We start from the raw sequence: 17,176 nt of genomic DNA, 5'->3' as shown, positions 1-17,176 counted from the left end.
AAAAATTAAAAACAAACAAACAAAACCCCCCCACAGATTCGACTTTTAATGGGGCACCTGCTTATCAACTTCACAAGACAGCCTAGTTAACTGGTAGCACCTATTAGATACTGTAACTATGACAGCAGGCTACCAGTATGTATTCCTTCTAGTCTGCTCCATATAACAAAAACAATGAAGAAAACCACTGTTCCATCAATTCTATATTCATTCTTAACTTTACATAAAACAAAAAATTTTCAGCAACCAATTTAGTAAACACATTCGTTTTTTTCTGTTCATTCTCAAAACAGTTCATGTAGTAGAAACTGAAGTACTGGTAGTTTTAGTAAAATACATTAAGTTGACTATGCTTCTCACATTTCCTCTGTAAAGTCTGGTAAATTTAACAATATCCTAACTATTCCCAGAGAACATAATGGCATTATTAAACACCATCAGCATTCAACAAGTAGTTTTATAATAAAGTGCAATGGCATGTACTTCTAAGCCTCATTAAGTCCATAGTTCTTAAGAAATGAGTATTAAATATTGTATTAAAATTCAAACTAACCTTTAACTTTAATATTGGCTTTCTTAGCTTTCTTTTCAGTAATATCATCCTCTTTATCTACCTGTTCTATTTTGCGTTTTTTAGAACAGGTTGGAAGTGTGGAGTCACCAGAAGGATCGTAAGTCTTCACTTCACTGAAAGATCCAAAAAGTTTTAGAAAATCTCTACAAGTATCTGTAACTGAAATAATTCTCAAGAGATAAAGAAAATGCCATTAGATAATACTTACATAAGCACACAATGTTGTTTCATTTTAGTGGCTTTGGGGTAGTATATGAAGACTAATAGTTTCCAAAAGGTAAAGGTATTAGTATTTTTCAAGTAGGTCAATCACATTCAAGAGAAGTGGTGAGCTAAATGAATTCTGATTTAGTAATCAATGTAGTTACTATGGTACAGGAAAACACTCAATCAGCATGGGGGAAACGAAAGGAGAAAATGTCTTTACAACTAACTAGAAAGTGAAAACTGAACCAATCCAACTTTCAGAACACTACACAATTAAATGAAAAAAAGGCAGAACAAAAAATCTAAACCAAGCTTAGTACAGAAGTCTTCATCGTAAGATCATAAGAGAAGAAAGAATACAGATACATACACATGGAAAAGATTTCTGAGAACCCAACATTTGCTTTTGCTCTAATGTAAGCAGAAAGAAAATACTGAAATGATGTGCCTAAAATGTGAACTGATGCTTCAGGTGCATGTTTAAAGTAAAAAGCATTAATTGCAAAGGAACATTGAAAAAATTTGTTCAAAACAAGCTAAAAAATGTTCTGTTTCTTAAGCAGACTTGTAAACTGTATGACTTTAATTTTTATAGGTTAAAGACATTCATAATTTAAGAAACAAGGCCAGCATGGTGGCTCACACCTGTAATCCCAGCCCTTTGGGAAGCTGAGGCGGGTGGATCACGAGGTCAGGTGATCAAGACCATCCTGGCTAACAATGAAACTGTTCTGGTTAATTGTGGTGGAAAAAAAAAAAAAAAAAACAACTGTTTCTACTAAAAATACAAAAAGTTAGCTGGACGTGGTGGCACGTGCCTATAGTCTCAGCTACTTGGAAGGCTGAGGCAGGATAATCACTTGAACCCAGGAGGCAGAGGTTGCGGTGAGCCAAGATCGCACGATTACACTGCAGCCCGGGCAACAGAGTGAGACTCCGTCTCCCCCAAAACAAAAACAAAACAAAACAAAAAACCAAAAAAACCCCCATGTTTATCAACTAAAGACAATAAATTACAGACTATAAATATTGTAGTATGTATGGCCATTGCCAAAAGCCTAGAAAATGCAGAAAAAAAAAAAAGTGAACGCTCACAGAAACACATTTGGCTTCTTTCCAGAAAATACAAAAGTAATTATATTTAAATATGTGTTTATAAATGGTAATGTTACTATATATTACCCTCTTTATCCACTAATAGCATAGGATTTTACTATTAACATTCTTGAAGGATTATGAGTCCTGCAAAGTATAATTTATTGGGCTAATGACTAGGAACATTTTGAAGAATCTCGATACATACATACTGTGAAATGGCTTCCCAGAATAGCTATACCATTTTACTTCCATCATCACAACCTCACCAGCATTGAGCATTACCTCAAATAAATAACCCAAATACCCCCCACATACAAATATTTCATTAATTTGATAGTTAAGTTTGAATATTTTATCATGTCTCAGCCATTTTTAGACATGTTTTCCATCTTTATACTTTTTACAAAATTGTTTTCTTTAGGGATTAACTCTGAATGAACTTTTTGATAAACAACATATTAGGGGAACTTTAGATTTTAAAATTTACTATCAATGAAAACTAGAAGTGAATATGGAAAACTAAATGGCAAGAAAAAAGGGTGTACAACATGGTAACTACAGTTAACAGAAACGTGTTATATTGTTGAAAATTGCTAAGTAGATTTTAAGGTATCCTCATTACAAAAAAAGTAATACAATGCATGTCAATGTGCTTGATTTAATCATTCCTCAATGCGCATGTTTTCCAAAAGTGGCATGTACACAGTTAAGATACACAATTTTTGTCAAATAAATTTGAAAAACCTAGGGGCACATCAAGGTGAAGTTCATAAAAAAAACTGCTGTCAATAATTAACATTTAAAAAAAACTGCTGTCAATAATTAACATTTAAAAAAAACTATTCACTCCACCCTCACTTGAATGTACTCACCTTTTGTGTTCATATTTTTCTGTTTTTGCTAATGCCTTTCCTGTTCCACTTATTTTTCTTATCTAAGAAGAAAAAGAAAAATTACAAATACAATTCTAAGCCATAATCTCTTTATAATATACTACACAGTCTAGTCAATCAGTGGGCCAGCAAACTGCAACTTCTGCTATTTTTCTGCTATTTAAAATAAAATGGCACATCCTAATGGTAAACGCTGTTGCACACAACAATTCTTGGTAAATAAGAGCAACTCTTAACAGCAGGCACAGTAAGAATACTTTAGACATACTAATGTTTCATAAAACTGTTTAGCAGATGAATTCCATAAATCTAGTCATATTAACTTTTGACAGGTAATACTTTTGCAATATGGATAATGTGGTTCTTACCCCTCTATCTTCCAAAGTTCTCAACCTGGCCTCTAATTTGGCTCTGTTCTCAACTCCCATTGCAGAACTGGAATCCTCACCGAAAGCATCATAACGGATAGCCAAAACAGTTTTGGCTGCCAGCATTCGAGAAATCTAATAGAAAAACCATGAAGAACATACATTCCACGTTCAGATGTAAGGTCCTCAACAACTTACTTACTCATGAGACAGTTTCAGCAAATCATATTATCATTTATTCTAGAATGTTTTAAAACGAGTTATAGAAGTATTAAGAATCATACAATTCAAATCACCCATCATATTTCAACCTTTGCCACAACCTAATGGCCATACATCAGCACCAACACTTCTGTGGTTGAAAAGATTTTATAGCAATTCATGTAAAACAATAGCTCAAACTTTTTTTTATTTTTTTTGAGACTAAGTCTTGCTCTGTCACCCAGGCTGGAGTATAATGGCATGATCTTGGCTCACTGTGACCTCTGCTTCCCCAGTACAAGCATTTTTCCCTGCCTCAGCCTCCCAAGTAGCCGGGATTACAGGCACGTGCCACCATGCCTGGCTGATTTTTGTATTTTTAGTAGAGATGGAGTTTCACCATGTTGTCCAGACTGGTCTCAAAACTCCTGTCCTTGTGATCTGACCTCCCAAAGAGCTGGGATTATAGGCATGCGACACTATGCCTGGTTTTTTTTTTTTTTTTTTTTTTAAACATTTTTAAACTTTAGTTTCTACTCAGTGACATTAGTTCTCTGCCTTGAGATTATTCAGAACAAGTGCATCTTTAACCCATAATAATCTTAAATATGCGTGGGTTCTTTTTTTAAGTTTATTGAACCCTTTATTACCTCTACCACTCTACTCTAGATTTTACCAAATTTCAGTTTACTTCTGTTAAACTACACTACTTCTGTTAAACTACATATCATTCAAAAAGACTGAAAGTACTTAACTTGCCTAAGCCTCAGTTTCACTATCAATAAAACAGAGATACATACATCTCATAAGGCTATTACAAATTCAGGCCAGGCACGGTGGCTCATACCTGTAATTCCAGCACTTTGGGAGGCCAAGGCGGTGACCATGAAGTCAGGAGCTGGTGAACATGGTGAAACCTCATCTCTACTAAAAATACAAAAAACAGCTGAGTGTGGTGGCACGTGCCTGTAATCCCAGGCTTCGGCTGTTGGTCAGGCTGGTGCAACTCCTCATCTCAAGTGACCCGCCTCAGCCTCCCGAGGAGCTGGGACTATAGGTGTTCACAACCATGCCTGGATAATTTTTGTATTTTTAGTAGAGATGGGGTTTCTCCACCAGTTGGTCAGGCTGGTCTCCAACTCCCGACCTCAGGTGATCCACCCGCCTCAGCCTCCCTAAGTGTTGGGATTACAAGCGTGAGCCACTGTACCCGGCCACAAAATGCTTTTTATATAACTCACCTTTCTCTATTTAAGAAGAAAGAGACAATACAAAGATTTAATATACACTATAGAGAAGAAAAGTGGTTATATTATTAAAAAGTCCAACCTCAGAAAAACAAAAAAACAAAACCATGTTAACACACCTTTCCTTTGTGCTTGGGACTTGTCTGGCCGACGAGGGAAGCATGATAAATGAGACCATACTTAGGAGTATCCCGTCTAGATTTGAGGGCTCTGAAAAGTGCCTTTTCTGCTCCAAGAATTTGAACTGTAGAAGCTGCATGCTTGGCCAAATTCAAAAGAGAACCTACAAAGACAGAAAGTTACAAAGAATGTACTTCCAAACACCTGAATGTTCTATGTACTAAAACAAAAGACCTATAGAATTATTATACCCAACATAATAAAATAAAAATCACATATAATATAGAATTCTTTAAGCCAGAATTCCCTAAAAAGCCTGATGTTTCGTTTGTAATTCCTTCATCAGCACAAGCAGGTTTGTGATGAATGCCGAGGGCAAACTGAAGGTTAAGCTTTTTGGCTCAATGTTTCCACTCACCCCAGAGACGGCAGTATTACTCTATATTCCATTAGTATACTACAGGAGTAACACAAATATGTCACACACAAGAACACTAATCTGGACCCTGCTTTCTGAGATTGTATCAAATATTCTATTGCTTTAGATATGAAAAAGCCTACAAATAAACACATTTATTAGGACATCTCGGTAGCATAACCATACAATAAATTCACAACTTATTTACTCCTGTTGATTCAGCTGTGGATTAGGAAAATATATTCCTAGAAGTATATTAATAGTTCTCTATCTGTGGTTTCACTTTCTGTGGTTTCAATTACCTGTGGTCAACTGCAGTCTGAAAATATTAAAAAGGAAATTCCAGAAACAAACAGCTCCAAAGTTTCAAATCTCTTGCCACCATACTCAGTCCCCCCGAGAACATGAATTATCCTTATCTACCCATTAGTCACTTTCATGGCCCTCTCCACAGTGCAGTATTGCAGTGCTTATGTTCAAGTAACCAATGCAGAAAAATAGTGACACTGGGATACTGTCATAATTATTTTATTATTATTGTTGTTGATGTCCTACTGTACCTAACTTATAAATTAAACTTTAACATAGGTATGTATGTTTAGGAAAAAACAGCATATACAGCATAGAGTTCACTACTATCCTCTGTTTCAAACATCCATGGGTGGGGGTGGGGGGCTCAGAATATATCCTCATGGATAGCTGGGGACTATTGTACTAGTGAGTTATCAACATGCTGCTTAGCTGGATATGTTGTATAGAATATTTCCTGTCAGAAAGCACACTCACCATTAATGAAACAAACTTTACCATGAGACATATTTTTTAAAGTGCAACAAATACATACTTCTTTTTTTGAGATGGAGTTTTACTCGTCACCCAGACTGGGGTGCAATGGCACAATTTTGGCTCAGTGCAACCTCCGCCTCCTGGGTTCAAGAGATTCTCCTTCCTCAGCCTCCTGAGTAGTTGGGATTACAGGTGAATGCCACCAGGGCCAGCTAATTTTTGTGCTATTAGTAGAGAGAGGATTTCACCATGTTGGCTAGGCTTGTCTCAAATTCCCAACCTCAGGTGATCCACCCACCTCAGCCTCCCAAAGTGCTGGGATTACAGGCGTGAGCCACCATGCCCGGCCAACAAATACATACTTCTATTAACCCCTGCCATCGATTACTGCTACAACTTTAGCTGTGTGCATGAAAACAGGTGAAGAAAGTGAAATCATCTGATCATTACAGCTGCAGGCACTTGAATGAAACCTTTGATTAATGATGCAGCTAAAGAAATTATGCCAGACTGCATGCAGTGGCTCATGCCTGTAATCCCAGCACTTTGCAAGGCTGAGGCAGGTGGATCACCTGAGGTCAGGAGTTTGAGACCAGCCTGGCCAACTCAGTGAAACCCCATCTCAACTAAAAATAGAAAAATTAGCCAGGCGTGGTGGCGGGCACCTGTAACCCCAGCAACTTGGGAGGCAGAGGTTGCAGTGAGCAGAGACTGCCACAGCACTCTAGCCAGTGCAACAGAGTAAAACTCTTGTCAAAAAACCCCCCCCAAAAAAAAAAAAAAAAAGAGTTATGCCATTTTAAACACTGATAGCATTTTAATTACAGCCTAGCATAATATTGCCATACATGCATACAAAGCTTTATTATAAATCGGTTGCTGAAAATATTTTTGAAAGTCATATATCAATTACAACCACACACTCAATAGTGAAACTGAGATAATCAATCAACGGTATATATCCTCTATAGTGATTTCTTAAAACTATATTTAAATCTATGTCTAATGAGTTTATTATGAAAATGTTAACTGTTTTATCCTCCTACATTCATCTGATTATTCTAATTAACCTTAATAAACTTCTAACAATGGACCCCCAAGTGTCTCAGAAGAGGTAGTGACTAAAGATGCCTTCATTATCCAAAAGGAAATCAGGCAAACAAATAAAAATCATCATTGAACACTTGGCCCTTATTCATCTCCTACATATCATCTACTTTTGTGTTATTACTTAGAAAATTTCTTTTAATAGCTGTAGTTTAAAGATGTAAACAAAGTCCTAACCAGAAAATACTTCAAACATTGATGTTTACAAATAACATTAAAATCATCACCTGCATGAGCAATAAGCCGCGCTCCAACTAATTCCCCAACCATAACTGTAACATTGGGTGCAATGGCCATCATTCGATTTTGTAGATATTCATAGAGCTGGGTTCGATATTCAGAGATTTCAATCACCTAGTATAAGGAATAAATTAAGTCACAAATATCAGTAAAAACAGTATAAAATTCCTATGTCTAAAACACTGGGGCCCTCAATATGAAAGAGCAGCCACACAACCCTGGCTACATCAACTCTGCCTAACATCGGTTTTCTATAAAATGGCTGTTGTAAGGACTTTGTTATATAATATACATAAACCACTTTATACTGCCTGAAAATCTTTTGAAAATTCAAAAGATTCTAAGCAATAATTCTCTGCCACCTTAATGGATTTTTGGTTAATTATTCAGATGATGATTATAAATTACTTCCTTTTAGTATGTATTTCCCCTTTTTAAGTATACAAATCATGATGGCATCAGATGAGGTAGTGACTGAACACCTTCATATTTACGTTATCAGGGAACAACAGTAAGTGCAAAAATCATCATTGCCATCAGAAAAATTATCATAGAGCTGGTAGTACCACATCTAGATTCTTTAGGAGTAAAATTTACCTGGGTGCAAAGATGCAGAATATTGCAAATATCTTCTTCTGAAACCTCTGTTCCCATTGATATCTCCGCAGCTGCTTTCACTTCTGCTTCAACTTCTTCTGGTAGGAACTCAGAAAGTTTGGCAGAGGCATAGTTCTTCCTATCGCCTATGGAATGTTTGCAGAGGATGAGCGAGAATCACTCTTCAAGAAATTATATAAAATCCAGCAAATAGTCAAAAGAAAAAGTAGAAAGCCAATGAAAAGGATGCCTAAACAAAACAAAAAAATGAAGAAGTTTGACCTAGTATAATAGTTTTTCCTCTTTTAAGGGTTTGAGTTTAGAGATAAAATTTCTCCCCACCACCTTCCTCCAAAAAATAGAGTAAAAGCTAAATAACGATATCACAAAACTCATTTCAGAAAATAAGTGGCAAATATTTAAAAAGACAGGACTAATAATGTCACAGCCTTTATACTGAAGCTGAGGCCAGTAATTAGTAAGCCAAGTAAGCCACTATTTATCAACAATCAAGCTCCTCTGTATGTTAACAGTACAGACAGCGATATGGCTATTTAGTATCAGGTACTAATGTCATACTACAGGCCATCAAAATCTAAGTTAAAATTCATTTTGTTTCTTAAATTTAAGACACTAAATTGCTACACTTCCCAAATACATAGAAATTGCAAAAATCCTGGGAATCTTGCTTAACAAAATGCTGTAACTCATGGTTTAGGATGCAATCAAATTCCTTTTTTTGGGACAGAGTCTTGCCCAGTCACCCAGGCTGGAGTACGGTGGTGGGATCTCAGCTCACTGCAACCTCTGCCTCCTGGGTTCAAGCGATTCTCCTGCCTCAGCATCCCAAGTAGCTGGGGTTACAGGTGCCCACCACCACACCTGGCTAATTTTTGTATTTTTAGTAGAGATGAGGTTTTACCACGTTGGCTGGTCTCAAACTTCTGACCTTGTGATCCTCCCACCTCAGCCTCCCAAAGTGTTAGGATTACAGGTGTGAGCCAGCATGCCTGGCCAAATTCATTTACTTTCAGTGACCTAAAGGACAAACAAATTACTCACCAACTTTCTGTAAACACTTGCAGTATGTCAAATTATCTGAAATAATTTTTCCTAATTCAGGGAAATGCCAGCCATACCATTCTCTACATCGCATAATGTAGTTGTTTAGTTCTTTATCCAAGTCATCTAACAAGGCTGTAGATTAAAATGAAAACAAAACAAAACAAAACAAAACAAACAACAAAAAACAAAAACCACAGGAACTTAAGAGATTTATTGTGGTGAAATATACATGACATAAAATTTAACACTTCAACCATTTTTTTTTTTTTTTTTTTTTTTTTATGTTTTTTTTTTTTTTTTTTTTTTTTTTTTTTTTTTAAGATGGAGTTTCACTCATGTTACCCAGGCTGGAGTGCAATGGCGCGATCTCGGCTCACCGCAACCTCCGCCTCCTGGGTTCAGGCAATTCTCCTGCCTCAGCCTCCTGAGTAGCTGGGATTACAGGCACGCACCACCATGCCCAGCTAATTTTTTGTATTTTTAGTAGAGACGGGGTTTCACCATGTTGACCAGGATGGTCTCGATCTCTTGACCTTGTGATCCACCCGCCTCGGCCTCCCAAAGTGCTGGGATCACAGGCTTGAGCCACCGCGCCCGGCCCACTTCAACCATTTTCAAGTGTACAATTCAGTAGCACTAAGTACATTTACAATGTTATGCAACCATTACCACGGTCTATTTCCAGAGCAATTTTATTGTGAGAAACCAAAAATTCTGTGTCCATTACTCCTCGTTCCCACCTTCCCCCAATCTCTAGCTATCTCTATACTTCTGTCTCAATGAAATGACCTATTCCAGGTACTTCATATAAGCAGAATCATGCAGTATTTTGTGACTATTTCACTTAGCATATTTTCAAGGTAAGTATCAGAATTTCATTTCTTCTTAAGGCTGACTGATATTCCACTGTGTGTACAGGCTGGGTGCATGTTATCCAAAATGCTTATGACCAGAAGTATTTCAGAATATTTGCAAACACATATATCTTGTCTAAATAGGAAATCTACATTTCACATATACCTTACATACAAAATCCTGAAGGTTATTTTATGCAGTATTTTAAATAATTTTGTGCATGAAATAAAGTTTTGACCATCTGTCACATGCGGTCAGCTGTGGAGTTTTCCACTTTTCGCTTTATGCGGTAGCACAAAAAGTTCTAGATTTTGGAGCATTTTAAATTTCAGATTAGGGGCCTTCAAGCTGTATACAAAATGCAGCTTTATCCATTCATCTGTTAAAAGGTATTTGGGTTTCCATTATTTGGTTTTGTAATTAACACTGTTATGGACACAGGGGTACATGGAAGTCTGACTTCCTGTTTTTAATTCTTTTGGGTATAAATCTCAGGTAGGAAGGCGGACTACCTGAGGCCTGGAGTTCAAGGCCAGCCTGACCAACATGAAAAAAATCCTGTAATCCCAGCCACCCGGGGGGCCAAGGCAGGAGAATCACGCCATTGCACTCCAGCCTGAGCAACAAGAGCAAAACACTGTCTTTAAAAAAAAAAAAAAAAAAAAAAAAAAAAAAAAAAAAAAAAAAAAAAAAAAAAAAAAAAAAAAGATTTCAAGCTTTCAATCTTTCTAAAAATCATTTAAATGACATAGCAGAATACACAACTACAGATTCCACTTTAACGTTTTTAACATTTTATGAAAAAACGCAAATGAATTAATTTATATAATATTAATTCTGTGATTCACATAATCTCCAAACAGCCAAATTATGGGTAGTTTCTTTTATTCTGCATTTTCAAATTTATTTACTTAGTATAAGTTTTAGCTGATCTTCTTTCTCCTTCCCCTTTTTTGAGATGCATTCTTGCTCTGATGCCCAGACTGGAGTGTAGTGATGCGATGTCGGCTCACTACAACCTCTGCCTTCTGGGTTCAGGTGATTCTACTGCCTCAACCTCCTGAGTAGCTGGGATTACAGGTGTGCACCAGAAAGCCTAGATAATTTTCTTGTACTTTCAGTAGACATGAGGTTTGGCAATAGCCAGGCTGGTCTCGAACTGCTGACCTCAGGTGATTTGCCCACCTCGGACTCCCTAAGTGCTGGGATTAAAGGCGTGAGCCACTGTACCTGGCCTCCTTTTTCTTTCTCAACAGAAAAATCATAAAAGGTAGTTTCAACAGTATAAAACACATGAAGGACAGAGCAACAAATCAGACTTTGCATGAACTATACTTACAAATTGCCTGAACAATCATTGTGTCTACTTTATCAGCGCTAAACTTCAATCTATATCGAGACAGGCTGGGGAGAAAGGAGAAAGTAAATTAGTAAGATAGCATTTAGGAAAAGCACTTAAATTAACACCTTAAAGTTTTTTTTTACTCAAATCCTTCTCAAAGCTATAACTGGTTTTTCTTTTTCTTTTTAGCCAGTCTCGCTCCGTTGCCCAGGATGGAGTGCAGTGACATAATCTCAGCTCATCGCAACCTCCAACTCCCAGATTCAAGCGATTCTCCTGCCTCAGCTTCCTGAGTAGCTGAGATTATAGGGGCCCACCACCATGCCTGCTAATTTTGTATTTTTAGTAGAGATAGGGTTTAACCATGTTGGTCAGGTTGGTCTCAAACTCCTGACCTCAGGTGATCGGCTGGCCTCTGCCTCCCAAAGTGCTGAGATTACAGGCGTGAGCCACGGTGCCCAGCCTATGATTTGTTTTTCTAAGAAGAAAACTCAGCTAAGTAGAAATATATCATGCAAGATCAGAAAGCACACATTTAAAAAAATTCATATATACTGCTACAACCTGTATTTCTGTAATATAAATGAGTTTATGTATGAATGACAAATAGGATAAACTGTGTAATACAAAAGTTATATTGGAGTAGGTGTGGTGGCTCATGCCTGTAATTCCTGCACTTTGGGACCTGGCCAACATGGTGAAACCCCATCTCTATTAAAACTACAAACATTAGTTAGGTGTGGTGGGGCATGCCTTGCCTGAATCTCAGTTACCTGAGAGCCTGAGGCACAAGACTCATTTGAACCCAGGAGGCAGAGGTTGCAGTGAGCTGTTAGCACATGCCACTGCACTCCAGCCTGGGCAACAGAGCAAGACCCCATCTCACACACACACACAAAAACAAAAAACAAACCACCATATTGGTTCATGCAATATTTTACAACACATTAATGCTTTACACTACCAGTTAAGAACTTTACAGCACTCTTGACACATGAAAACAGAAAGCTGTGGAGGAACAATATTGTCTGCATATGTTGCTTCATCTCAGCACAACTGACATTTTGGGTCTTCTAATTCCTTGTTGTAGTGGCTGCCCTGTGTATTATAGGACCTTTAGCAGTATCCCTAACTTTTATCCATCAGATGTTCATGGCAGACCCCACCCTACCCCTAACTGTAACAACCAAAAATGCCTGTGGGCATTGCCAAATGCCCTGCCAGGGTGCAGCTGATTGCCCTCGGTAACGAACCACTGCTACACACAGATTTACCCAAGTTTGGATTTTCGACTCAGTTTTACTATTTGTTCCCTCTTAGAAATGATTACAAAGCTCTCCCTGACCTTCGTGCGTTTTTGCTCTTATCCCTAACTTAGCAGCTTCAACCCTTTCAATCTATGCCCACCTTTTAATTTTGTTTAGTGTTTCTTTTACATGAACTTAAGATGTCTTTTGAATTGTAACAATTTTAGTAGGAATAGTATTTGATAGTGCTCTGATTATAATGTTTCATAGGTTTTGAGTAACTACCCATCATTTTCTTCAAAATCCCATTATCTGTAGTGCAATTCCAGAGTATTACACTTTTTCATGAACAGACGGATCACAACATAGCAGTAATGCCTATTCTAAGGGATTTCTAGTTAAATATGGTAGGGTTAATGTGCAATTAAAAATAGGGACAATGCTGGGCATGGTGGCTCACACCTGTAGTCACAGCACTTTGGGATGCCAAGGCAGGTGGATCACTTGAGCCTGGGAGTTCTAGCCTGGGCAGCATAGCAAAACCCCATCTTTACAAAAAGTCAAAAAAAATCAGCCAGAGATGGTGTGGTGTGCATCTGTAGTCCCACCTACTTGGGAGGCTGAGATAGCATTGTTTGAGTCCAGGAGGTAAAGGTTGTAGTGAGTCGAGATTGCACCACTGCACCTCAGCCTGGACAACAGAGACAACAGAGTAACACCCTATTTCAAAAAAAAAAAAAAAAAAAAAAAAAAAAAAAAAAAGAGGCTGGGCCCGGTGGCTCACTTGAGGTCACAAGTTCAAGACCAGCCTGGCCAACATGGTGAAACCCCGTCTCTACTGAAAATACAAAAATTAGCCAGGCAGTAGTGGCACATGCCTATAATCCTAGCTACTCAGGTGGCTGAGGCAAGAGAGTTGCTCAAGCCTCAGAGGCAGAGGCTGCAGTAGGCTGAGACTGCATCACTGCACTCTCCAGTCTGGGCAACAGTTAGACCCTGTCTCATTTGAAAAAAAGAGAGAGAGAGAGAGGGGGGAACCATGACATCTTGCTATGTTGCCCAGGGCAGTCTCAAACCTCCGGGCTGAAAGGGTCAAGCAGTCCTCCTGCCTTGGCCTCCCAGAGAGCTGGGATTACTGGTGTGAGCCACTGTACCTAGTCCCTCTTTGCCTCACTCTAAAATCAGAGTAAAACAAAACACAAATACACGCATACCATGTAAGACCACAGCAGATGAGAGAATCTGGGGAAATATTAAGTGGATGGATGAATGGCATGACTTAGCAGAGATAAAAGAGGGAAAGCCCAAGAAATAGGGAATCCAAGCTCAGTGGAGTAGAGAATTCCTTTGATGACGTTTTGATGTTTTAAGAATCCAGACAATGAAGCAAGACGGCCTGCGTTCAAATCCTGGCTTTACCACTTACAAGTTTTATTGACCTTGGGGATCAGTTTCATTTATAAATGAGGATATTACTAGAATCTTCTTCATAAGGTTCTGACGAAGTTTACAAGAGCCTTTGTAACATTCTTAGAACAGTGCTATGTTAATTGCTTATAAACAAAAATAAACTGACTTTATTTTCCAGTAATTCTCACCTGTGAGCCAATCCAAGACACATAGCTGCCATTTCACGTGGTTCTACGCCAGGAATTAATCCATCCATTTGTGAACGAATTCCTCTCATAAGTTCATTAACAACGGGACTATGGATACAACTGAGATTCAGCTTTTCCTACAACAAGAATAACATATATATTAAGCAAAACAAAAACAAACTTTTCTGAAATTATTATTATTATTATTATTTTTTAGACAAAGTCTCACTCTGTTGACCAGGCTGGAGAGTGCAGTGGTGCGATCTTGGCTCACCACAACCTTTGCCTCCCAGGTTCAAGCAATTCTATTGCCTCAGCCTCCTGAGTAGCTGGGATTACAGGTGTGAACCACCATGCCTGGCTAATTTTTAGATTTTTAGTAGGGATGGGATTTCACCATGTTGGCCAGGGTGATCTCCAACTCCTGACCTCATTCATCGCCTCAGCCTCCCAAAGTGCTAGGATTATGGCGGGAGCCACAGCATACAGCCTAAAATTACTCCTTAAACATTAAAGTAGCACTGGTTTAAATATATGCACTTCTCAGTTGGACAAAAAGTATAATTTCTAGTGTATTTGTAGAATACTTGAGTGTATCACTGGTGGAAGTAAAAACTGACACAAGCTTCCAGAAGGTAGCCTGGCTATATAAATTAAAAGCTATAAAAAGATTAATAAAATTTGACCAAGTAGTCTCCTTGTTTCTTGGTTTAAGGAGATCTTTTACTACCTGTTATTTAACTTCTTTTTTAAATTACAGGATGGGCATGGTGGCTCACGCATGTAATCCCAGCACTCTGGGAGGCCAATGGTGGATTGCTTGAGGTCAGGAGTTCAAGACCAGTCTGGCCATCTGGGTGAAACCCCATCTCTAACAAAAAATTAGCTGAGCATGGTGGCAGGCATCTGTAATCCCAGCTAGTCAGAAGGCTAAGGCAGGGGAATCGCTTAAACCTGGGAGGGAGAGGTTATAGCAAGTGGAGATTGTGGCACTGCACTCCAGCCTGGGCGACAGAACAAGACTCTGTCTAAAATAAAACAAAAAATTAGCCGGGCACGGTGGCATGTGCCTTTAGTACCCACTACTGGAGAGGCTGAAGAGGGAGGGTTGCTTAAGAACCGCAGCGATCAAGTCTGCGGTGAGTTGTGAGACTGCACCACTGCATTCCAGGCCTGGCTTTTGAATTGTTCTTTTTCTGTATTTAGGAGGCTATTTTCCTAGACTTTCTTTCCACTCTCACATTTTATCTCTAGCAATACACCTCTACTAAAGTTTTCCAATAAATACATTTTTAAAAAATATAAGGATTCCATTTTTATTGAAAAAAAAGTGGCTAGACAAAAATATGGCAGGATATACATAGAACACTAGCATGATACATGGGTAGCAGATTTGTTAAAGCCAATTTTTACCATTTATTGTTCTTCTATATCTTCTATAATATTTGCTAAGTTCAGCTGATGTTAGGGGAAATCATGTAGCTTAGAGAAAAAAGACCAAGTACTGAGAACTTACAATAAGCAACTTATTACAAACGCTAGGCTTTGTAGTTGGTATGCTGTGAGATTTGACTAGCAGGCATGACAAAAAAAAAAATAATGACTTTACCTTTATGACCCCTCCTAGTTTAGCATCAGCTACTGCCAATGGTTCATGGGCTTCTTTTACTATTTTCTTAAGAACTTTCTTCAGCTGCTTATTGATTTTGCCTTCCATCAGAGCTGTGAATGCTTTTCAGGGAAAAAACAAACAAACAAATAAACAAAAGCATTAACTCTCAAATTTTTGAGAGCTTGTCCTATTTGACATTTAAAAAAATAAAATAGGCCTTTCAAAGGGCCTGAATTTAATGTTATTTCTGAAATGAAAATATAAATGTTTTATAAGTTACATGTTTCACAATTTCATTGAATCTTCCCACCCTCATTTCTGCTACAGAGCCAGGGGTTAAATCAAATCAGGTCCAGAGTTTCTTTCCCTGTCACAAGAATCGTCTCATGAACTCAAGAGAGAATCATGAAATCTTAGAAACAAAGAAAACAAAAAAGAAACAATCTTTTTGGGAAGAAAGATTCACTTTCCTTTATCATTTTAGATAGACTGGCCTGAAATACCCTAGAATCACGTTAAAACTAGTAAAAATGAGTTTAATCATTTTCAAAGTTCTGCCACAACATAAGCATGTTTTGAGTGGAGGCCTTATCTTTGCTTGTATTTCTGCCTGTATACCTCCAGCAATGTAAAACTTAGTAGCAAAGGCTACCTATTCTATTTTGAGACTGCTGGTATTTCTGGGAAATTCTAAATCAGCTACTTTATAATTCTTATCCTTTCTTAGACCTATACTCCCATTTTCCGTACCCACGTGAACTAACAACTCTTTTGATATTTATCTGAATTTGACTCAAGTAAAAAAAGTATGCTTGGGTTACCCAGGCATGGTGGCATGCACCACCAGCCTGGGCAACATGGTGAAACCCTCTCTCTAGTAAAAATACAAAAATTAGCTGGGCGTGGTTGCACGTGGCTGTAGTCGGGAGGCTGATTTGGGAGAATCAACTGAGCCCAGGAAGTACAAGGCTGCAGTGAGTCGTGATCACACCACTACTCTAGCAGCTCGGGTGACAGGATTGAGATCCTGTCTCAAACAAAAAAAACAAAAGAAGTATGCTTGGGCCAGGCTCGGTGCTCACACCTGTAATCCCAGCACTTCGGGAGGCTGCGGCCAGTGGATCACCTAAGGTCAGGAGTTTGAGACCAGCCTGGCTAACATGCCAAAATCCCATCTCTACTAAAAATAAAAAATTTAGCTGGAGCTGGTGGTTCATGTCTATAATCCTAGCTACTCAGGAGGCTGAGGCAGAAGAATCGCTTGAACCCAGGAGGGAGAGGTTGCACTGAGCTGAGATTGTGCCATTGTACTCCAGACTCGGCGACAAGGGTGAAACTCTGTTTCAAAAAAGAAAGAAAGGAAGGTCTATTAAGCTAGCATCTGGCCACCACATCGGGTCTTTCAGGAGTGTCTACACCTAGCTAGCATTCCAGCCACTTTTGTTGGGTACTAACCTACTGAATTTTATCCAAGATTCCTTCCTTCAAAATCCCTCCCTCCCTCCCTTCCTTCTTTTTATGAGACAGAGCCTCGCTCACTGCAACCTCTGCGTCCCAGGTTCAAGTGATTCTCCTGCCTCAGCCTTCCGAGTAGCTGGGAC

The 17,176-nt window shown here is 38.5% G+C and overlaps 1 protein-coding gene and 2 non-coding genes across 5 annotated transcripts in view; all 3 read right to left on the bottom strand.

The window, feature by feature from the left end:
• NOP58 (NOP58 ribonucleoprotein) overlaps positions 1 to 17,176 on the bottom strand; it is a 37,159-nt gene that overhangs the window by 3,964 nt on the left and 16,019 nt on the right. For all 3 annotated transcript variants that reach the window (XM_017536817.2, XM_017536816.2, XM_017536815.2), the window contains 10 exons: positions 15,573 to 15,694; positions 13,964 to 14,100; positions 11,116 to 11,180; positions 8,919 to 9,053; positions 7,857 to 8,002; positions 7,247 to 7,373; positions 4,708 to 4,871; positions 3,141 to 3,275; positions 2,752 to 2,813; positions 554 to 687 (listed from right to left, as the gene is read on the bottom strand). In XM_017536817.2, the coding sequence (XP_017392306.1) occupies positions 554 to 687; positions 2,752 to 2,813; positions 3,141 to 3,275; positions 4,708 to 4,871; positions 7,247 to 7,373; positions 7,857 to 8,002; positions 8,919 to 9,053; positions 11,116 to 11,180; positions 13,964 to 14,100; positions 15,573 to 15,680 (1,213 nt within the window). In that variant the 5' untranslated portion in view covers positions 15,681 to 15,694. The remainder of the gene's footprint in view (positions 1 to 553; positions 688 to 2,751; positions 2,814 to 3,140; positions 3,276 to 4,707; positions 4,872 to 7,246; positions 7,374 to 7,856; positions 8,003 to 8,918; positions 9,054 to 11,115; positions 11,181 to 13,963; positions 14,101 to 15,572; positions 15,695 to 17,176) is intronic.
• Positions 7,013 to 7,096, bottom strand: LOC119472459. The gene has a single exon (XR_005201603.1). It is a non-coding gene; the product is annotated as a small nucleolar RNA SNORD11 (small nucleolar RNA).
• On the bottom strand, positions 7,710 to 7,798 carry LOC119472460. The gene has a single exon (XR_005201604.1). It is a non-coding gene; the product is annotated as a small nucleolar RNA SNORD11B (small nucleolar RNA).

This window comes from Cebus imitator, unplaced genomic scaffold, assembly GCF_001604975.1.
Source record: "Cebus imitator isolate Cc_AM_T3 unplaced genomic scaffold, Cebus_imitator-1.0 Scaffold101, whole genome shotgun sequence".
In the NCBI taxonomy this organism is placed as follows: domain Eukaryota; kingdom Metazoa; phylum Chordata; class Mammalia; order Primates; family Cebidae; genus Cebus; species Cebus imitator.
Note: the sequence above shows the minus strand (reverse complement) of the source record. Positions and strands in the feature narration are given on the sequence as shown.